The sequence below is a fragment of the Cupressus sempervirens genome, chromosome 2 (assembly GCF_028749045.1).
Source record: "Cupressus sempervirens isolate cs-2001-9-10 chromosome 2, ASM2874904v1, whole genome shotgun sequence".
Taxonomy (NCBI): Eukaryota; Viridiplantae; Streptophyta; class Pinopsida; order Cupressales; family Cupressaceae; genus Cupressus; species Cupressus sempervirens.
In genome coordinates this window covers 699,646,929-699,665,415 of record NC_143119.1, presented here as the reverse complement: position 1 = coordinate 699,665,415, position 18,487 = coordinate 699,646,929, and the positions used below count along the sequence as shown (strand labels likewise).

General features: G+C 35.3%; 1 protein-coding gene across 3 annotated transcripts in view; it reads left to right on the top strand.

Annotated features, from left to right (window-relative positions):
* LOC149575304 (vacuolar fusion protein CCZ1 homolog B-like) overlaps positions 1–18,487 on the top strand; it is a 132,776-nt gene that overhangs the window by 58,538 nt on the left and 55,751 nt on the right. For all 3 annotated transcript variants that reach the window (XM_089815080.1, XM_089815082.1, XM_089815081.1), the window contains exons 7-8: positions 3,098–3,196; positions 3,425–3,889. In XM_089815080.1, coding sequence (XP_089671206.1) covers positions 3,098–3,196; positions 3,425–3,889 — 564 coding nt within the window. The remainder of the gene's footprint in view (positions 1–3,097; positions 3,197–3,424; positions 3,890–18,487) is intronic.

The window sequence follows — 18,487 nt, the reverse complement described above, 5'->3', positions numbered from 1 at the left end:
ACACCATTTGTCAAGATTTCCAAGATACATCACCAACTAAAGTTGCAGTGTTAAATATTTCTGTGCCAACTACCAACAAACTCAATGCTAAGAATTTTACCTCTAAATTTTCTTGAATATGTTATAAGATTCACAAGTATCCAGGAAAAAAATCCATTTTGTTAAATATAAATTATTTGACTGTATGAGTTTTATTAAACACAATTGCTACAAAACATAGATCCATGATGTTTTAAGTATTTCTTGAAAAAGAAAAGTTCAGGTTTGGAGGAAGATCAATCATGCTTGAGGAGATTTGACTGAACTGCCTCTTGTTAGTGATAAACCACCATATGTAGTAAAAGATTTACAAAATGAAATGAATTTAAAATGTTTGTTATTTTGTATAAGGCATTTAGATAAGGTGAAAGTGAGGACCAACAAAGGTTATGTCAACTGCATACAAATATCAGAGATGTGCATCCACCAATTGACTAGTGGGAATAATTGATGTGAAAAATCAAATTTTCTTTAGATAAATATCATATTGTTCCTTATTTTAAAGGAAAATATTGTTTATAGCAACACATCAAACAGATAGATGCTAAATTAATAGTTTACTTGCTGCACATGTCATTTCTACCGGCATCGATATTTAAATATGCTATCTAGATTCTAAATGATATTTAAAGATATCTATGCCGGACTTATAACACAATTCTAATTTTTGTTTTCAATTATCCCACGGGAACTTTATCTAGGAATAACAAATTGACAGCCCACGAGTAACCTCAACTGAGCCTCCTATTGACCAATGGCTAATGTGTAACCTCAATTGAGCATTGCATAATCAGCAGCCAATGTGTTTTCTTAAGTGAGCCTTCAATCATTCAATGTTTCATGACCGGCCTCAATTGATTTTTTGGTCATTTAATTGTCCATGAGTATCCTTTGCTGAACTTTATTTGCACTTTACTATAACATTGACAGGATGTCATCAATTAGAAGAGTCACATAGTCTATTTAGTCAAAGAGCTATTGGTCACATATGGGCTTCAATAGAAGAAATGACACTCAAGTACGAGAAATTTAGCACAAACTCCTTTGCCTAACATCACCTTCACGTTGGATGCATTGTTTATTGAGCGATTCCAACAATCCACTTTGTGATGATAGGTCACATAGTGCGATATGACACATTGATACAAATGTAGACACAGACTTGCCATAATCTTTTCAATCGATCTTGTGGAATGTGAGAACCCCATGTTCAATAACAGTACAAGAGAACAGTACAAACACCATGTTTATCACCATCTTTGGTGATACTTTGAAAATTAAGAGATATGATGGCATGACAATTTTTTTAAAGGACATTCTTGTTCTAGGTAGGCATCATTAGATAGAAACCTGTATTTGTGCCTCACGGTGTTTGTAAAACAGTTGGAAAACGCAAATTCAATAACCCAAAATTTTGAGTAGACTCTGGATTTGGCAAAAATGCGCTCAAAGACTCAAATGTAAAATATAATAATATGAAAAATACAGAAATTAATACACTTAGATTAGAGGAAGCAAGTCCATTTTTTATCATCAGTTTGTCATAATTTAAAAGTTACTTCTCATTTGACAGTCTTCCTCCAATACATCCACTTCTACTACTGCTATTGCTCTCTGCAATCCTGCAAGATCTTAAATATGTCTGTGTTACTCCAATGCATCCACCTCTACTGTTCTTGCTCTCATCAGTTCTGCAAGATCTTCATTAGTAAACATGATTATTTTTTGTTATTCAGCAGTCCAATTAAAAGGTGGTTCGATGTTATCCAAGTCGGTGGCATCATGAGCGGAACCCTCCAGCAGTTTGGTTCAAATTCAAAAGTTGTACAAGACAGACAAGATCATTGATGTGCTAAAAGTCAACTGGTTTATATCCTTACTGTGAATACTCACAAATTGGTTGTAACTGTGTTCACACCTAGAAGAAATATAGAGTTGGGACAAAACATAAATCGTTGGCTTCTAACTATTTAGTGTGCTACCACCATGATCGTCCCACCTTAAATATATGAACAGAACATTTAAAAGAATATAGGAGTTAACAACAAGAGTAGAACTTAAAACTTTGAAGTGTAAGCTAAAATTTAATGCAAAAAACGTATAACTCATCAAGGATCTTTTAGATCTCTACATCTGGTGCTAGCCACTCTACACACGAGGTAAGGACTTCCATGATCGCCTTTTCAGTTGTAAATTTATCAAAGGAGTAAATTTTGGGTTTAGGTAGTATGTTAGGGCATGTATGTTTTGGTGGAGATATAGGTATGCATATGTGTATGACTGTGTATACAATGGTGTGGAAACCATCTTCGAATTTAGGGCATGCGAACATGTGGCTCTAGGGCACTTCTGACCGACACACCTTTGTATCAGTTCAAGTGTACATAATTAGTAATATTGAATTGTAAGGAAAATAATCTATGCTGTTGAAAGCTGCTATTTTGTTGTAAGCTTGCTAGCTCTTTTTCTTCAAACAGTCTCACTGATGCGTTTTTTATACTTGCAAACATTTCTGTTTTATTTATTTTTTGTGTGAGTGAAGGACAAAAGGCTTGGGCCATGCCCTTTGATCTTTTAGGGCTTTGGATACTACATTTATTATCTGTTATGTAAAGTTGCTAGTTTTTGCAGTAGGAAACATCCATGAGGTATCATGAGATGTCAGGGAATGCTCCTTTTCTGATTGAAATTCTCTTGCTTGTTTTTTCTTTAAAATGATATGTACTCTACTCCAAGTTCTGGGTTCTCTAGTTCTAGTGACCGAAATGAACTCATAGTGCAGTGTAAAACAATTCCAACAGAATAACACTCAAGCATAAGAACAGTATGAAAATAAAATACATTTAAGGAATTACTTATCAAATGTAAGAGAGAAGCAGAATTTTTTTAGATGTATGCAGTGAGGTGCCGGGTCTTGAGAGTCAGTTTCTGTTATGAATACCTAATTTCTTATTAATTGTATCACAGTAATAGTTTTGTGCTGAGTGAAGTATTATGCTATACAGTTGTATATTCCTTTTCAGTAATTTGACTTTTGGCCTTTTTCATTTTTTCTCAGTCACTTGTCAGGTTTTTGGAATCCTCATCCACTGGAAGTATTGCTCGACACTCGTTAATACTTTTTAATGATTTTCTGGTTTCAACAACTCTTCCTTCGGTATGTTAATGAATTTGCCTACTCTTTCTTATAAGTTTTAACTTTAATTTCACTTTTATGACAGAATGCAACTTTAAGGGCATGCATTATTAAGTGTGAAATGTGATGATATTTGAAGGAATTAACTGAAATCTCCACGAGTACTTGAATGTATTATAGCTTTTTTCAGACTGCATGTTCCTGTGGAATCTTACTTATCTGGAAGGCTGTTAAAATTTTGTATTATAGGGGGACACAACAAATCTGTACACTTATGCAGTATTACGGTTGACTCCAAATGCAATTGCTTCTGGTGCTAGTTCCCGTTCCTATTTGAAGAAAGGAAATCTTGGAGTTCCTGATCCTGTAAGACCCGTGTTTAGTAATGTTGCAACTGTGTCAGAGGAAGTCAGTCCCACCTCCCGTGATACTTCTCCAGTTAGACAAGATCGCAAATTTCAAGTTCCAAGGCCTCTGCAACATGAGAGGTGGTCAAGAGAAAAGGATGGCTTCCTTATGACAGACATTTGGGGTACAGAGATAGGTGGAAGGAGTGCTCTAAGCCCAACTGTTTGGTTACAACAAACAGAGGAACGGATGCATTTGTGTGCATATCAATACAAGAGTCTGACAATCCTCCTCCTAATTCCAGCTGGTTCCTCAGCCAATGGTATGCAGGGTATCTCCATATTGAAGCAGCAACTTCTTGAAAATGTAAGTTCTTATCTAAAATACAAACACAAATTCTGAACGTTAGTATTTAATAAAAAATATCTAAAATACAAACACAAATTGTATTGTAGCTTTACAAGCTGCTTTATCTACATTTTTGTTGATAAAACCTGATACGTGAATAGGGATAGTAAGTAGTGTCTTGCTTCACTTCTGTTGTTGTGTACTATTAAATTAGTAATGTGTCATATTCACAGAGTATTGCCTTTGATGCTTTTTCTGAGTAAAATACAGAAGCTCAAATTTTAATAACATTAATGATTACAGTAGTCATGAACATCTGATTTAATTTTGGCATCCAAATTTTGTGAATTCAAAGAACAGAAATAAACTAACATGGCACACAATATGATATAATCTGAATCATTAGTGAACGAGGATACAGTCATGGTTGCAAATCATAAATATGTTTTTTGTATAAAAATTACATTTGTTCTATGTCGCATGGAATTTTTTTCTCCTTGTAATTACTTAATTGCATTTTGAAAATATAATATGCTAATGCCTATTTATCACAGAGTCTCAAGAGGGGGATGAGGGCACCAGGGTGTAGATTTTGGAATGAGAATGGGATGCTGGTGGGTGTAGGTTTTTGGCTAGATTCCCTAGCAGGGTTGAGAGCTAGTGTGTCACATTCCCTACCATGATATATGGTGGAGACTCACAACCAGGCACAAATTAAGGTCTTCAAAACCACACAAACCCTCATGTGCATTTTTATCAGTGTTTTATGGAAAAACAAGCCATTACTCTTTCTAGAACATGGGAGCGATTTGGAATGAGGCTTAGATGCCTATTTATGAGTTTTTCAGAGTGCTTAAGGTTTGAGTGGGATCCATAGGGACTCCTAGAAGTCTTAGGGATGATTAGGAGACTGTTGGGAGTACCTTAGACACTTGGGAGACGTCTCCAAACCAAGAGGATGTCCCAAAAATGCCCTTGGGTCACCAGTGGAGGTGGTGGAACAATAGGGGGATGTTCCCCCCATGTCCCAAAAAATCCTTATCTCTGGAATGCAATTTTTTTTGGTGGTGGGTTGGGGTGTGGTGGCTGTGTTGCCATGGAGCAAGGATTAAAACTACAATTTAGTACATTCAATTAATTAAAAATGAAAAACTATTATAATCCACTTAGGTAATCAACTACTCCTAGATTAATATTTTGGAAGGGGAACATTTAACTTTTGTTGATATTTTTAGTGCAGGATATTATTTTTCTTATGTTAGTAAGGGAATGTTTATCTTCCAACACATATTTTGAAGCATTCTTAGTTTATATTAGAATGGTTGGGAGGACAAATGACATAATCCTACATATTGCATGTGGCATTCACACCCATCTTTGGGTTGTTCAATATCTCACCCTCTTTTTGGATTATTTGCAGCCTCCTATAACCATTTATTTGTCTTTACCTAAGTTGGCATAACCATGTGTCTGGTATTTACCAAGCAGGCAAAGTTTCTCCCTATTTTGGGCTGTTGGGAGTTATTGTTCCACTTGGAACTATATGCCTCTTGTTTTCTATATGAACAACCCTTACCTTTTCCTATGCTAAGTTCACTAGCTTACTTATTTCCGAGTCCAAGTTCATTGCTAAGAGAGTGTTGAGTTTTGTTGATCTTTGGATCTAGTCTTGCTTTCTTTTAGTCATTTTTTATCTTTGGATGGCTTCACAACTTAATCTAACATGGTATTGGAGCTACCTGTGCGTTGTGGGTTAGCTTTTTTTTGGATTTTGGAGTGATTTTGCCTTTGAGGGCCTGTTTGGCTACTGGGATTTGTTATTCTGGAACTTGTTATTCCAGACCCGTTTGATTCACAAAACTAAAATTGGAATTTGAGTTGAAACTGAAATTTGGATTTTTTTTGATTTGGTCGCAGTTGAATGGTCATGAGAGAGATGGGATTGCCTCATGTTGAGATGCTGATTGAATACTGAGCGATGTTCAAACAACATTTCTTTTGCTTGGAGTAATTTCAACGAAAGGTTCAGACTGAGCTTTTTTTCAGCTTTTGTTTGCTAATCACCTCCATATTGTTGCAAAAATGGCCGACACAGGGTGATAATCCCAAAATCTACTCTTTCTGCTCTCATACGACAATTGCTTCATCCCTTTCCCATACCAAGTACCTGATCACACTTGTAGAAGTTAAATGAAACAAATGAGTCAAAAGCAGGAATCTAATAAGTGTGAAGACATCTATTTAAACTTACTCATGTCCTTGAATAGTCTGTGACAACTCCAAGCTAGCTTTGGCATCTTGAGGAAATGGGTTCTCTTTAGGATCTCTGCAACATTGGATTTTTGCCGGATCTCATCGCATCGGGTGTCTCCAAACAAAGCAGAAGCTCATCTGATGAAATGCAACCTAACCAAAACAGTCCGATCTATTTAAACTTACTCATGTCCTTGAATAGTCTGTGACAACTCCAAGCTAGCTTTGGCATCTCGAGGAAATGGGTTCTCTTTAGGATCTCTGCAACATTGGATTTTTGCCGGATCTCATCGCATCGGGTGTGTCCAAACAAAGCAGAAGCTCATCTGATGAAATGCAACCTAACCAAAACAGTCCGATCTGCTTCTCTCACATTTATAAAACACTGCGTAATTGCTTTGCTCGCATGGGAGGGAGGGGGAAGCCATACACAAATTCCATCCATTGTACGGTAGAAGGTTGGAAACCCACAAGTGGACTTGAAAGTTTGATCAAATATTAAAAAGGGAAATGGGAAGTAGAATTACCAATTCCAATTCCACCTATTTTGGTGAAATATCAAATTCTCATTTTGGGTCTAAAATGGGAATATGAATTCCAATTCCCTATTTTGATTGGTGCACCCAAATTGAGAATTAGAAATTTTAGGAATTTGTTGATTCCTATTCTAGTTCAATTCCCGCAAACAAACGGGGCTTGAAAGAAATCCTAATACTCTCTTGCATCCTATGATGCCTTGAAGAATGAAAAAAGCTTGAAGAAATTATGGGCTCTCAGGGGTGGGGGGTTCCTGTCTCTTGCTTTTAGTAGAGGTATTTTGTGAGCTTCCTAGAGCAAATATGAACTCACTATTGAGTTCACAGAAGATGGGAAAGTCAGAATTACTTGTTTTGTTAACATTGGACACCAGATGCAAATTTTATAGAGGTGTGAACCAAATCTTTTGCCATTAGATCCAGAGGCTAACTTTTCTTTGAGGTATTTTGAGACCAAACAAATTGTTCCATTATGTCTAGAAGGTCCAAAAACCATAAATTCAACTATCAATTTGTTGATTTCAGAGAGAAACAAACTCAGGGCAAAAAAATTCTTAACAGGCAAACCTTTGGCCCACCTGCAATAATAGGTACAGTTATTTAAAAATAAATTAATTTTTTGCATTAAAAAGTATTATTATTCAAAAAAGGGCAGTATTCACATATTTAAAAAATAGTTTGTTAAAAAAATAACGGAAAATAAAAGGACCTGCATTTTGTAGGTCTGTACCCAAAGTTAATGTGGGCCCCTGCATAGCATGCATAGGCCTTGAACCCAAACGTACCCGTGAGTCCCTTTTCATGGGCGTGGGGTGCAGCTTCACCCCCCCCAAACCCAATGCAATTTTAAAACATATTAATACATTTATTTAATTGCCTTTGTCCCTTTGAAGTGCGTGATCTGTACTTGCGACTTGGTCCAACCTTTATGCCCAGATTTTGGTGGTTTTGTCAAATATTGTTCAACTTCTAAACTTGGCAAGAGCTAATTTAAATTTGGTGTTTCCAAAATTTAGTTGTGAACATGGCAGTATTTATATGTAAAATCCCAATCCGTCAGAATTGAAGTTTTCAATTTTGCAACCCCTTGCCATTGAAGTTTGCAATTTTGCAAATCAGATTCTTTACCAAATACCTTTGCAATAATATCCTCCCTTAACTACAAATATAATGTGCAAAATTTCAAAAGGCTTGTTCTTACCCATACAGATGTGTTTTCCCAAGCAACTTTTTTTGTTTGGGGCAGAATTTTGCACTCTTCACAATTGTGGAATCAGATTTTGCTAAGTATTGCCATTTTTCCAGAAAAGTCATTTTCTCATGAGATCTAAAAGACAATCCTTGTATTTTGCAACTTCAAATGGATGTATCTTTCACATACAACCTCAGATCAAGGTGCCTTTCTTTTGAAAGTTGATATTTTTCCATGTGCTACATATTGGTGCTAGTTTGAAATTCTGATTCTGAGATTTTATTAAACTTTCAGTTTTTGAGTCCATATTTAGATATTGTAAGACTCTTTAAAACAATTCCAGCATTGTAAATGCAGTGATTTTTAAAGTGCCACAATTATTTTTTGTTCGTGTGTGTGTGTGTGTGTTTCTCTTGGTGTGTATGTACTACGTGCTTCTGATTTTCTCTCTCGTGCTCATTTATTTTGAATTATGGGTTCTCCTAAATTTCCATTCTCAACCGTACTTAATTATGCTGTTTGGAAAGTTGATACATGGAATAAACTAATGGAAGAGGTTTAAATCATTATGCTGATGGCACAGTTTCACAACCAAGATATTTTAATGATCATAATTTGAAAGTGGAATTGCTTATCAAAAGTTCTATGCCTTTTGGAATGTTCAGAAAGTATATATCTCCTGACCTTATCTTTCGCATTGAAAAGCTTAGTTACCAATTCGGATGTGGATGCGGATATATCTATATATATATACACACACACACATATGTATGTATATATATGTACATATGTATATATATATATACACACACATATATGTACACACACATACTATGTATTTGCAAAGAAATGAAATAAATATACAAAATAAAAACATTTGATAGCTTGAGACTTCACCAATACATATTCAAACACATGGATGTCGGCTGTATAAACACTAGGACACAATTTCCTTGAACTACAGGAGATTGAGCTTATAAAACTAATTCAAATTCCCTAGTCAAACACCAGTGGACTTTGAGGAATACATGTGGGTAACTGGTGGACATTGGGTAATAATCATGTGAGTGGAAATCTGCCAAGAGTGATGATCGCTATGACTTTGGATAGACCAAATCAAATGAAGGCAATTTAAACTTGTGATAGCACATTCCTTATTTTCCCAAACAGCCTTCTTTTTCCGACTGAAAGGTCTGTTGCCAGCAGGAAAGTGGTGGACAGCTCACGCAGTTTGAGCAATGCAAGGAAACCCCAAAACAAGAAATTTCCCATGGTGCAATAGTCTATACAAGAACATAAAGCAGTCAGAATATTGAGTGAATCCCATGCCGTATGCATATATATATTCGCAGAGGCAAACTGAACATTTTGTTGCGGATGCCCCATTCTTTTTTCACCTGATCCATAGACCTCCCATGTACATGCGTATACCAAATCCACACGTACTCAGACATAACAATCCCAGCTGGCTGGGAATGGCTTCCGGCCAGCTTCCCCTCACATCAGCACCCGCCTCTGCTTCCACCAGCACCGGGTTCTGTCTCTGGGGCTACTGCTGACGAATTGGTATCCAAGTTGAAAAGTGTAAGACAATCAAGGAAACTTGGGATAAACTTCACAAATTATATGGTCAAGCTGATAAGTTTATAGGTAACACATACGAAAGTTATCTTCTAAATTTGGATCCTAAATTTTTTAATACAATTCAAGACTATCACTAGAGAAAATGAGCTAAGACCACAATGTGAAGAATGTGGCATTGAGAAGGACACACAGTTTTCAACTTGTTGGGCAAGCTTGATTCTTGTAACATCCATAATTCTATGAAGAAAATAAATAATTTTTTATTACAATTTGCGGAAAATAAAAACTGGCTTATAACTACTTCTCATTTCACAAGAGCATGAATACGTGACAGTTAACTGCCATTTGCAGCTACTAACTACTTTCGCATGAAACTGAAAATTAAGTGATTCAAAATAGTGTACAAGAAACAATTAATTATTTAACAGATAACTGAAACGGACTAGAACCTGCTCATGCTGATCATAACACTTGATCTTTTCCGGATCATTGAAACATCAAGGGTGAAAGGGCATCATTAAGAGTTTTTACCACTCAACCATGGATCTTTTGATTGTGACCGTCACCCGTACAACTTCCAAAGGAAGAAGTCCAACCCTTTCCAGGAGTACATGACTATGGTATCCATTTTCTTGCCATATGAGTCCTGGTGTAGGACCTGCAATTGTCATAGCCAGTCAACCTAATACATTCTTGCCTACTAGGTGACCTTCCTAACTTCATATTGCACTATTGGTCCTAGTGACAAATGTATATTACTTGTAGCGTAGTATCACTTGGACAAGGTTTTGTATGTACAAACAATTACCTTGTGCAACCAATGTCACCACCAATCTTGTTCTGTGGACCTCCAGGTCCGTTTCATCAATAATACAATCAAGATGACAATCAAGATGACTTAAATCTCTATGCTGGTAAGTCTCCAAGAAGAAAATGTTCTACCCATCCCAGGGATGGAATTGGACCAATATGGATAAGAGTTCAGAGATTCAGCCTATTTCAAGTTGCTGTTTCTCATAGCAATTACATTAGATCCAGAGGAACAATATAAAAGGATCGAAGGAGACCCAACAGGGTGGGCCCTATCTAGACTGTATGCATTTTATTTTAATCCTTCAGAATCTGTCCCAACAGAAGTTTTACATCTAACCCATAATTTCTTTAATGAGTACAACTTGGATACTGTTTTTACATGATCCAAAATCCAATAATATTGAATATAAAAAAATAGTTTTTGAACAAACAGTGGTATTGAGATATAATGCCATTATTCAGGAAGCAATTATATGATGACATGCAACAGAGGTATGCATTACTAATGCAAAAACAAACTGTTATGTTCCAGTTATGATTGCATTATGCAGCTAATAGGAAACTCAATGATGAGAGAGATGTCATAATGCAACTAATTAAAAGATATTGATGCAGAGCGAAAAGCTAGAATGTAACTGCTATAACCATAATATAGAATGAAGCCGTCATGCATCTAAACTAAATCTGGAGGCGGAGGATTTGGTATTAGAGTTAAATCTCTCTATTTTTGTTTTTCTCCCTTCCATAGATTTACATCTATTTCTAATGGCCACTCCTCTTCTTTGCTTCCATATTCTCTTTCTGTTCAATATGGAAACTTTCTCTCTCTCTTCAGAATGTTTCTATTTCTCTCTCTTTGTTCATTATAGAAACATTCTTGTGTATACTTGTATATAGATCATTTATGATCTCTGTTTAATAACACATTCGTTATTTTACCATAATATGATATTAGAGCTATTTTAAAAAAAAATAATAGTTTCATTATTGAAATTTCCTGAGTTATGTTTCAAAATAGGTTTTGAAAGTCTTAAATTTTTTCATGAAATTTTAGACTTAAGATTTTCAACATCCTTTTCTTGTGTGTGTTCAATTTTTTTTCTTTGCAGGATTTAAAAAAAAAAACTTGACTAGGTTTTCTGTACTAAGATTGGGCGCCATTTTTGGTTGATTTTTCTGATTTGGTTGAGTGCTTTTTGCAGACATCTTTCTATTTTATGTCTTCCTATAACTGTGCGTGGTTTTTGGTCATGGATTTTGTAACAAATGAATTTTCTTAACCAATTCTGAACTCCTAATGACCTATTGAATAAGTAACTGATTCTATTTCACAAGACGATGACTTCTACTAACCAAATATAACTATGATAAAAGTAACTGTTTCTAGTCTAACTATATTTCATTTTCAGCTGATATAACAAGAATAAAAGGAAATAATAAATTTATATACATTGCTATCAATTTAACCATTTCTAACTGATAACATATTCAACTGAGAATAAAGTAACGACTAACTTTCTTAACTGAATTATATCAACTGAAATATTTATTCAATGTAAATATCAGTATTTACTTTATCTAGAAAACTAAACTGTCTAATTATTCTTCTAAGGGTTAAAAGTAAAAGTGTAAAAGAAACATACAATAATAACGGAAGAATCCCTTTATCTTGTTGTTCAAGCCTCAGCATTGGTGAAAGGAGAAGCAGTGACATAGGCTTAACCTCCCAACCTTGGACCATACTTACCCCCACACATCCTAACTTATTAGAATGGCCCTCCCTACCTCGAGATGGGGCTTGGGATGTTCTTCGGTCCAGTCATCCAAGCTACCAGGTGGTTGAGTGCCCCATCAGTTATACCTATATAACTGACATTTATGGACAAACAAGAGATCTCAAGATTGGCACACATGCTTGAAACTACCTTGGCCAAGGATTTCAGTTGGGTTCGTGAATCCGATCTCCACCACTTGACTTGACAATAGATTCCATTACCGAGACATGCATGAGCTATTAATTATTCAATATTCAAATTTGATTTCATTATTGATTTTTGCAAGTTAATTTCACCTGTTCATCATTCTGTGGCTTCTATGCCTAGGTGAATCCTAGGTGTCTAAAAGATTATGATCACCTTGTTATTATATACATCTTTTCATCATTCCATGGCTTCTTTTCCGGTGAATTCCTCAGTGTTCGTAAGATTATGAGCATTCTGATATTATCTACACCTCTCCATCAATTCTATGGCATCTTTTCGGTGAATTCCTTGGTGTTTCAAGTATTTTGAAATTGTGATAGCATGTGCATTGTTGTGGTTCACACAATCAATCAAGTTTCCTACAGCTATTATTGAAATCATAAATGTTGTATTCACAAGGATATTCAATGAAGATCTTCAAGGTTCTCAATGTAATGCGGGGGACAAACATCAAAATACCATAAACTTATCTCAGTCAGCTAAGGATGGATACTCAAATCGGATTAGAATGGAGTTATGCCCTTGAAAACATATTTGTTTTAATCTCAGCCTATCATTTTATACTGACTATCAACAGACATTATATTCAATGGAAAACGAACTAAGAAATTCAATGACTATGGTATTTCGCTCAACACTGGAAAGAGTAATCTGACTACAGTCGGGCTTGTACTTAGCAGAAACAAAAAAAATAGAATGAGTCATGTGACTTGTGATTTGAATATGGCTTTCTTGCCCTCGGCCAAAACTCGTGTTCACCCGCTAATTGATAATACAGTCACCAATAGAACTAAAGAAAAGTTGGGAAGTCGGGGGTGAGAGAAATACTGAAGGTATCTGGTTGCGAACGTCGAACCTGGCCTAGAATGATTCACAATAGATAGAGAAAAGGAGAGGATAGCAGAATGGAAAGAGGAATTATCCTCTAATCGATTCATGGCTTCTTTAATGGTTGGTCGAGACTCCTTGGATACCATCAGTTTTCAAGATAACCATTTGAATACAACATATTCAAATTTGAAAAGGAGAGAGTTCAAGGGGGAAAAGAAATAAGGAGTTGAAGAGTTATAAACTTATTTTATTATTATAATATGCTCTTATACATGTTCACATAAGCATATTGATGAGGTGACATCATTAGATTATATTATCCAGTTAGTCTTGAAATATGCTGTTCATTAAGTTCATAAAGGCTGCTGGGGCATTGGTTAAACCAAATGGTAATACTGTAAACTCGTAATGTCCTAAGACTTCCTTGGAAAGGATACAAAGACTAGTCCACAGGTTACATTTTGGGACCGCATGAGCTATTAGGGAAACAATATAATTTAAAAAAAAAAAACATAAAATAATCTAAATTAAAATTTAACACATACCTTTAGAGATTGATTATTAAATTTTCTTATCATTATAATAAACACTTAAATACGAACACATAAATATAAAAATGAAATGGCACCAAAAAATTATAAGAATATAAACTAATGATGTCACCTCATCAATATACTTATGTGAACGTGTATAAGAGCATATTATAATAATAAAATAAGTTTATAACTCTTCAACTCCTTATTTCTTTTCCCCCTTTAATTCTCTCCTTTTCAAATTCAATTTTATGTTGTATTCGAATGGTCATCTTGAAAACTGATGGTAGCCGAGGAGTCTCGACCAACCATTAAAGAAGCCATGAATCGATTAGAGGATTATTCCTCTTTCCATTTTTCTATCCTCTCCTTTTCTCTGTTTGCCGTGAATCATTCTAGGCTGGGTTGGATGTTCACAGCCATACCTATAGTATTTCTCTCACCCCCGACTTCCCAACTTTTCTTTAGTTCTACCGGCGATTGTATTATCAATTAGCAGGTGAACAGGAGTTCCGACCGAGGGCAAGAAAGCCATATTCAAATCACAGGTCGCATGACTCATTCTATTTTTTTTTTTCTGCTAAGTACAAGCCCAACTATAGTCGGATTACTCTTTCCAGTGTTGAGCGAAATACCATAGAGTCATTGAATTTCTTAGTTCATTTTCCATTGAATACAATGTCTATTGACAGTCAGTATAAAATGATAGGCTGAGATTAAAACAAATATGTTTTCAAGGGCATAACTCCATTCTAATCCGATTTGAGTGTCCATCCTTAGCCGATTGAGATAAGTTTATGTTATTTTGATGTTTATCCCCTGCATTACATTGAGAACCTTGAAGATCTTCATTGAATATCCTTGTGAATACAACATTTATGATTTCAATAATAGCTGTAGGAAACTTGATTGATTGTGTGAATCAACAACAATGCACATGCTATCACAATTTCAAATACTTGAAACACCAAGGAATTCACCAACAAGATGCCATTGAATTGGTGGAGAGGTGTAGATAATATCAGAATGCTCATAATCTTACGAACACTGAGGAATTCATCCTCAAAGAAGCTATGGAATGGTGAAGAGGTGTATATAATAACAAGGTGATCATAATCTTTCAGACACCTAGGATTCACCTGGGCATAGAAGCCACAAAATGGTGAAGAGGTGGAATTAACTTGCAAAAATCAATAATGAAATCAGATTTGAATATTGAATAAGTAATAGCTCATGCATGTCTCGGTAATAGAATCTGTTGTCAACTCGAGTGGTGGAGATTGGGTTCACCAACCCAACTAAAATCGTTGACGAAGGTAGTTTCAGGCATATGTGCCAATCTTGAAATCTCTTGTTTCTCCGTAGATGTCAGTTATATAGTTATAACTGATGGGGCACTCAACCACCTAGTAGCTTGGATGGCTGGCCTGAAGAACATCCCAAACCCATCTCGAGGTAGGGAGGGCCATTATAATAAGTTAGGATTTGTGGAGATAAGTATGGTCCGAGGTTGGGAGGTTAAGCTTATGTTAATGCTTCTCCTCTCACCAATGTCGAGGCTTGAACAACAAGATAAAGAGATTCTTTTGTTATTACTGTATGTTTCTTTTACACTTTTACTTTTAATCCTTAGAAGAATAATTAGATAGTTTAGTTTTCTAGATAAAGTAAATACTGATATTTACATTGAATAAATATTTCAGTTGATATAATTTAGTTAAGAAAGTTAGTCGTTACTTTATTCTCAGTTGAGTATGTTATCAGTTAGAAATGGTTAAATTGATAGCAATGTATATAAATAACTAACTCATTTCCCATGATCATGAAAAGAAATAATTCGTTAAACTAACAATTATAATCAAATTAAAAATTAGGGCAAAATTTGGGATGTAACAGATTTGGATGGAATTTGCAGAACTTTGTGGCTCTATTCCTACAGACAATGGGATTTTCTGTTTGTCATTTTTTTTCTTGCAAAACTGTGGCCATTTTAATTTGTTTTTCGACCATTTCTGGATGTGTTTTTACAACTTTATTTGGGTGCAATTTTGATTTTCTGCAACCTATGTGTCTTTCTGCAGTGTTAATTTGCGCCATTTTTTGGTTGCCCTTCATAAGAGACCCTCTCCTTGGTCATTTTGACCTTCTTGCTGCTCTACTTCCACCCTTCTACACTCTTTGTCATAGTTTTTTGCCATTATTTCTCTGATTTTGTTTTCTTTTTCAAGCTGGTCAGGGTTTTGTTCGAACCACTTAGTTGTTTTGCTGGAATTGAAATTTGTTTGTAAATTTGTGGTGGGCTTTTCAAGATCTCAACTGGGTCAGTCTCTGTTTTTTCTGGGTGCATCATTTTTCTGTGCCTCAATTTTCAAGCTAGCAGATTCAAAATCTAATTTTAGATTCTTTCTGGGCTTTTCAAGCTCTTTTCTGGATGTGCTTTCATCTTTTAGGGTCTTTGATCAATCTACCTTGAAGTTCGTGCCTTTACAAATATTCACGTTTTTGTGTGTCAAAAACATGTCATGACATCTCTCACCAATCTTCTCCTGCATTGCACTGCATTGCAGTCAATGATTCAATCGGAAGAACTACAACACCTGGAATTAGAGAATGATGATGATCTTTGAGTATAGTCGCCTTGAGGTGCTTGTTTTGCATGTCGAGACTTGTCCTACCACAATCGATGTTACTTAGGAGAAGTTTGATGAGCGTAATTGTGAAGCGGTTATGCTCATTAAGCTTTCAATTACTGATGGTCGATTGACTCAAGTGTCGTCCGACAAGACAACTGTAGAGTTCTAGAATATATTGAAGGATCTCCACAAGACATCAGATAAAAGCAAAGCTTTCTTTATGAAGAATCAACTATTCTCTATTATTATGGATGAACACATGTCCTTATATTCGAGATACAATGGCAGTGCTTAGTACAATTGCACCGATCCTCCATGAAATTCAACATGGTATCAGAGCCTAGTTTATGTACCTGAAAATAACATTGCTATGTAATATCTTGATATTGATTTGGCACGCAATTTTATAAATGCTCAAATGTCCGCCTTCAGGGATACATATTGTTAATATCTATGATGCCTACATTTGGAATCATCTACCCTAAATTATATTTGGGTCTGCACTTAATTTTTTTGGTCATCTTAAGTCTATCCAAAATTTATTGGAAGTATCATGACTGTAATTATGTATTTAAGTGGACGTATGTAATTTGACAATCATTTGACACAATAAAACACATGAAGATATTCAGAACACAATCGGAGAAATTACAGAGATGGGTTCTAATCATTCTACCATTGTCTATAGTGAAAGAATCACTAGTTTCCTAAACCAAGGCATTTGATCATTGTTGCGCTGAATTTTTTGTCTTGTTATATTCAGACCTGGTTGTATTTATTTTGTCTTGCAATGGATCTTCAATATTATTCACAGTTGGTCATATTCATTTGCTTTGGAATTATCGAAATTGTAACTTGATTAAAAATTTGAAAGTGCCTTTATATTCTATTGTAGAAGCATTGTTGGGTATGAAGAAGAAGGTAGTTTGTATAAAGGTGTGATAAAAGCCATGATGAGCAATAGTTTGTGTGGTAGTTTAAATAATAGTTGGTGATTAGAGAATGGTTATATATTCTTCAACTTCCTAATCTGGTAAATTTTTTTTGACTCTTTCTATATGAGGTTGCAGGCTCATTGAAAGTGTGTGTGAGGAGAGTATGAGATTCGTTGGATAGATTTGGATCAAGTAGTTTGTAAGCTTGATGAGAGTGTTGTAAATACACAAAGAGCAACTCCTTATTGGACATTACATGGACGATCTAGAAAGAAGAAAATATTAAAAGATAAGGAACGTAATGCGAACAATGAATTTTAAAATCAGTCTATTAACAAAGGACAACTGGCAATCGATGGATTAGAATCTGGATGTCGAGCTTTAAAGAAGATGGCAAAAATAAATATAAACCCTGCTCAAATGAAGTACTAAAGCTAAAGCCAATAACCATAACTAAAGAAGAAATACGTCAGATCATGTGGCAGATGGGGGTCCAATGTCATCAAAATATTTGATCTTGTGCAGCGGTAAATATTGCCACTCAAAAGCCTACAAAGGAAACACCTTTCCACATTTGCAAAGGCCTTTGATTTATGGTGTATTACCACAATTATCTATAAGAAGAAAACACATGACAAAGTATAGAGCCAAACACCTGAAACATGATTAGATTATTATCATGATGATATGTTATATTCATGACTGTGTTTGTCATTGATGTCAATATAGCAGTTTTCTGTGGTGTCTGATAGAAGAACAACGGAAAGATCAAGTTGGTATGGACAAATTGTTGAGTACTTTCAATAGCGAGGTTAAAGGGAGACACTACTAAGTGTCTAGTATATGTAGCTAACCTCGGAAGCATAAGATATTAAGTCGGGAAGAAGTTATGCAAGTTTCGGTGAAGACTGTTCTGAGATAGAGTTTACAGATGCATGTTCTAGTAAACTTGTTATATCTCTTAGCAGAGTTGTTATTCTAAGAAGCTGAAGTTGAAGATGTGAAGAAGACATTCTGGAGATGATGTAGCTAAGCTCGCTCGTCATAATGATACGTGTACGAAAAGTTATTCAAGTTACAAGGCGGAAGATTAATGTTATCGCTAAGTATAATGTGTTCTAAATATGGTCCTATAATAATTAATTGAGAAGGTGTAATAGCTGACTTAGGGAATTGTTTTATGGATTCGGTATAAAGGAAGGACATATTCTTTTATCACAGCATGGAGAAAGTAAATGATTGTAAGTAGTATGGAGAGCGGAATGCGAAGTTAAGCAAAGCAGAGTGAAGATAAAGGAAACTTCGTTGCCGAGGTTTTATTGTG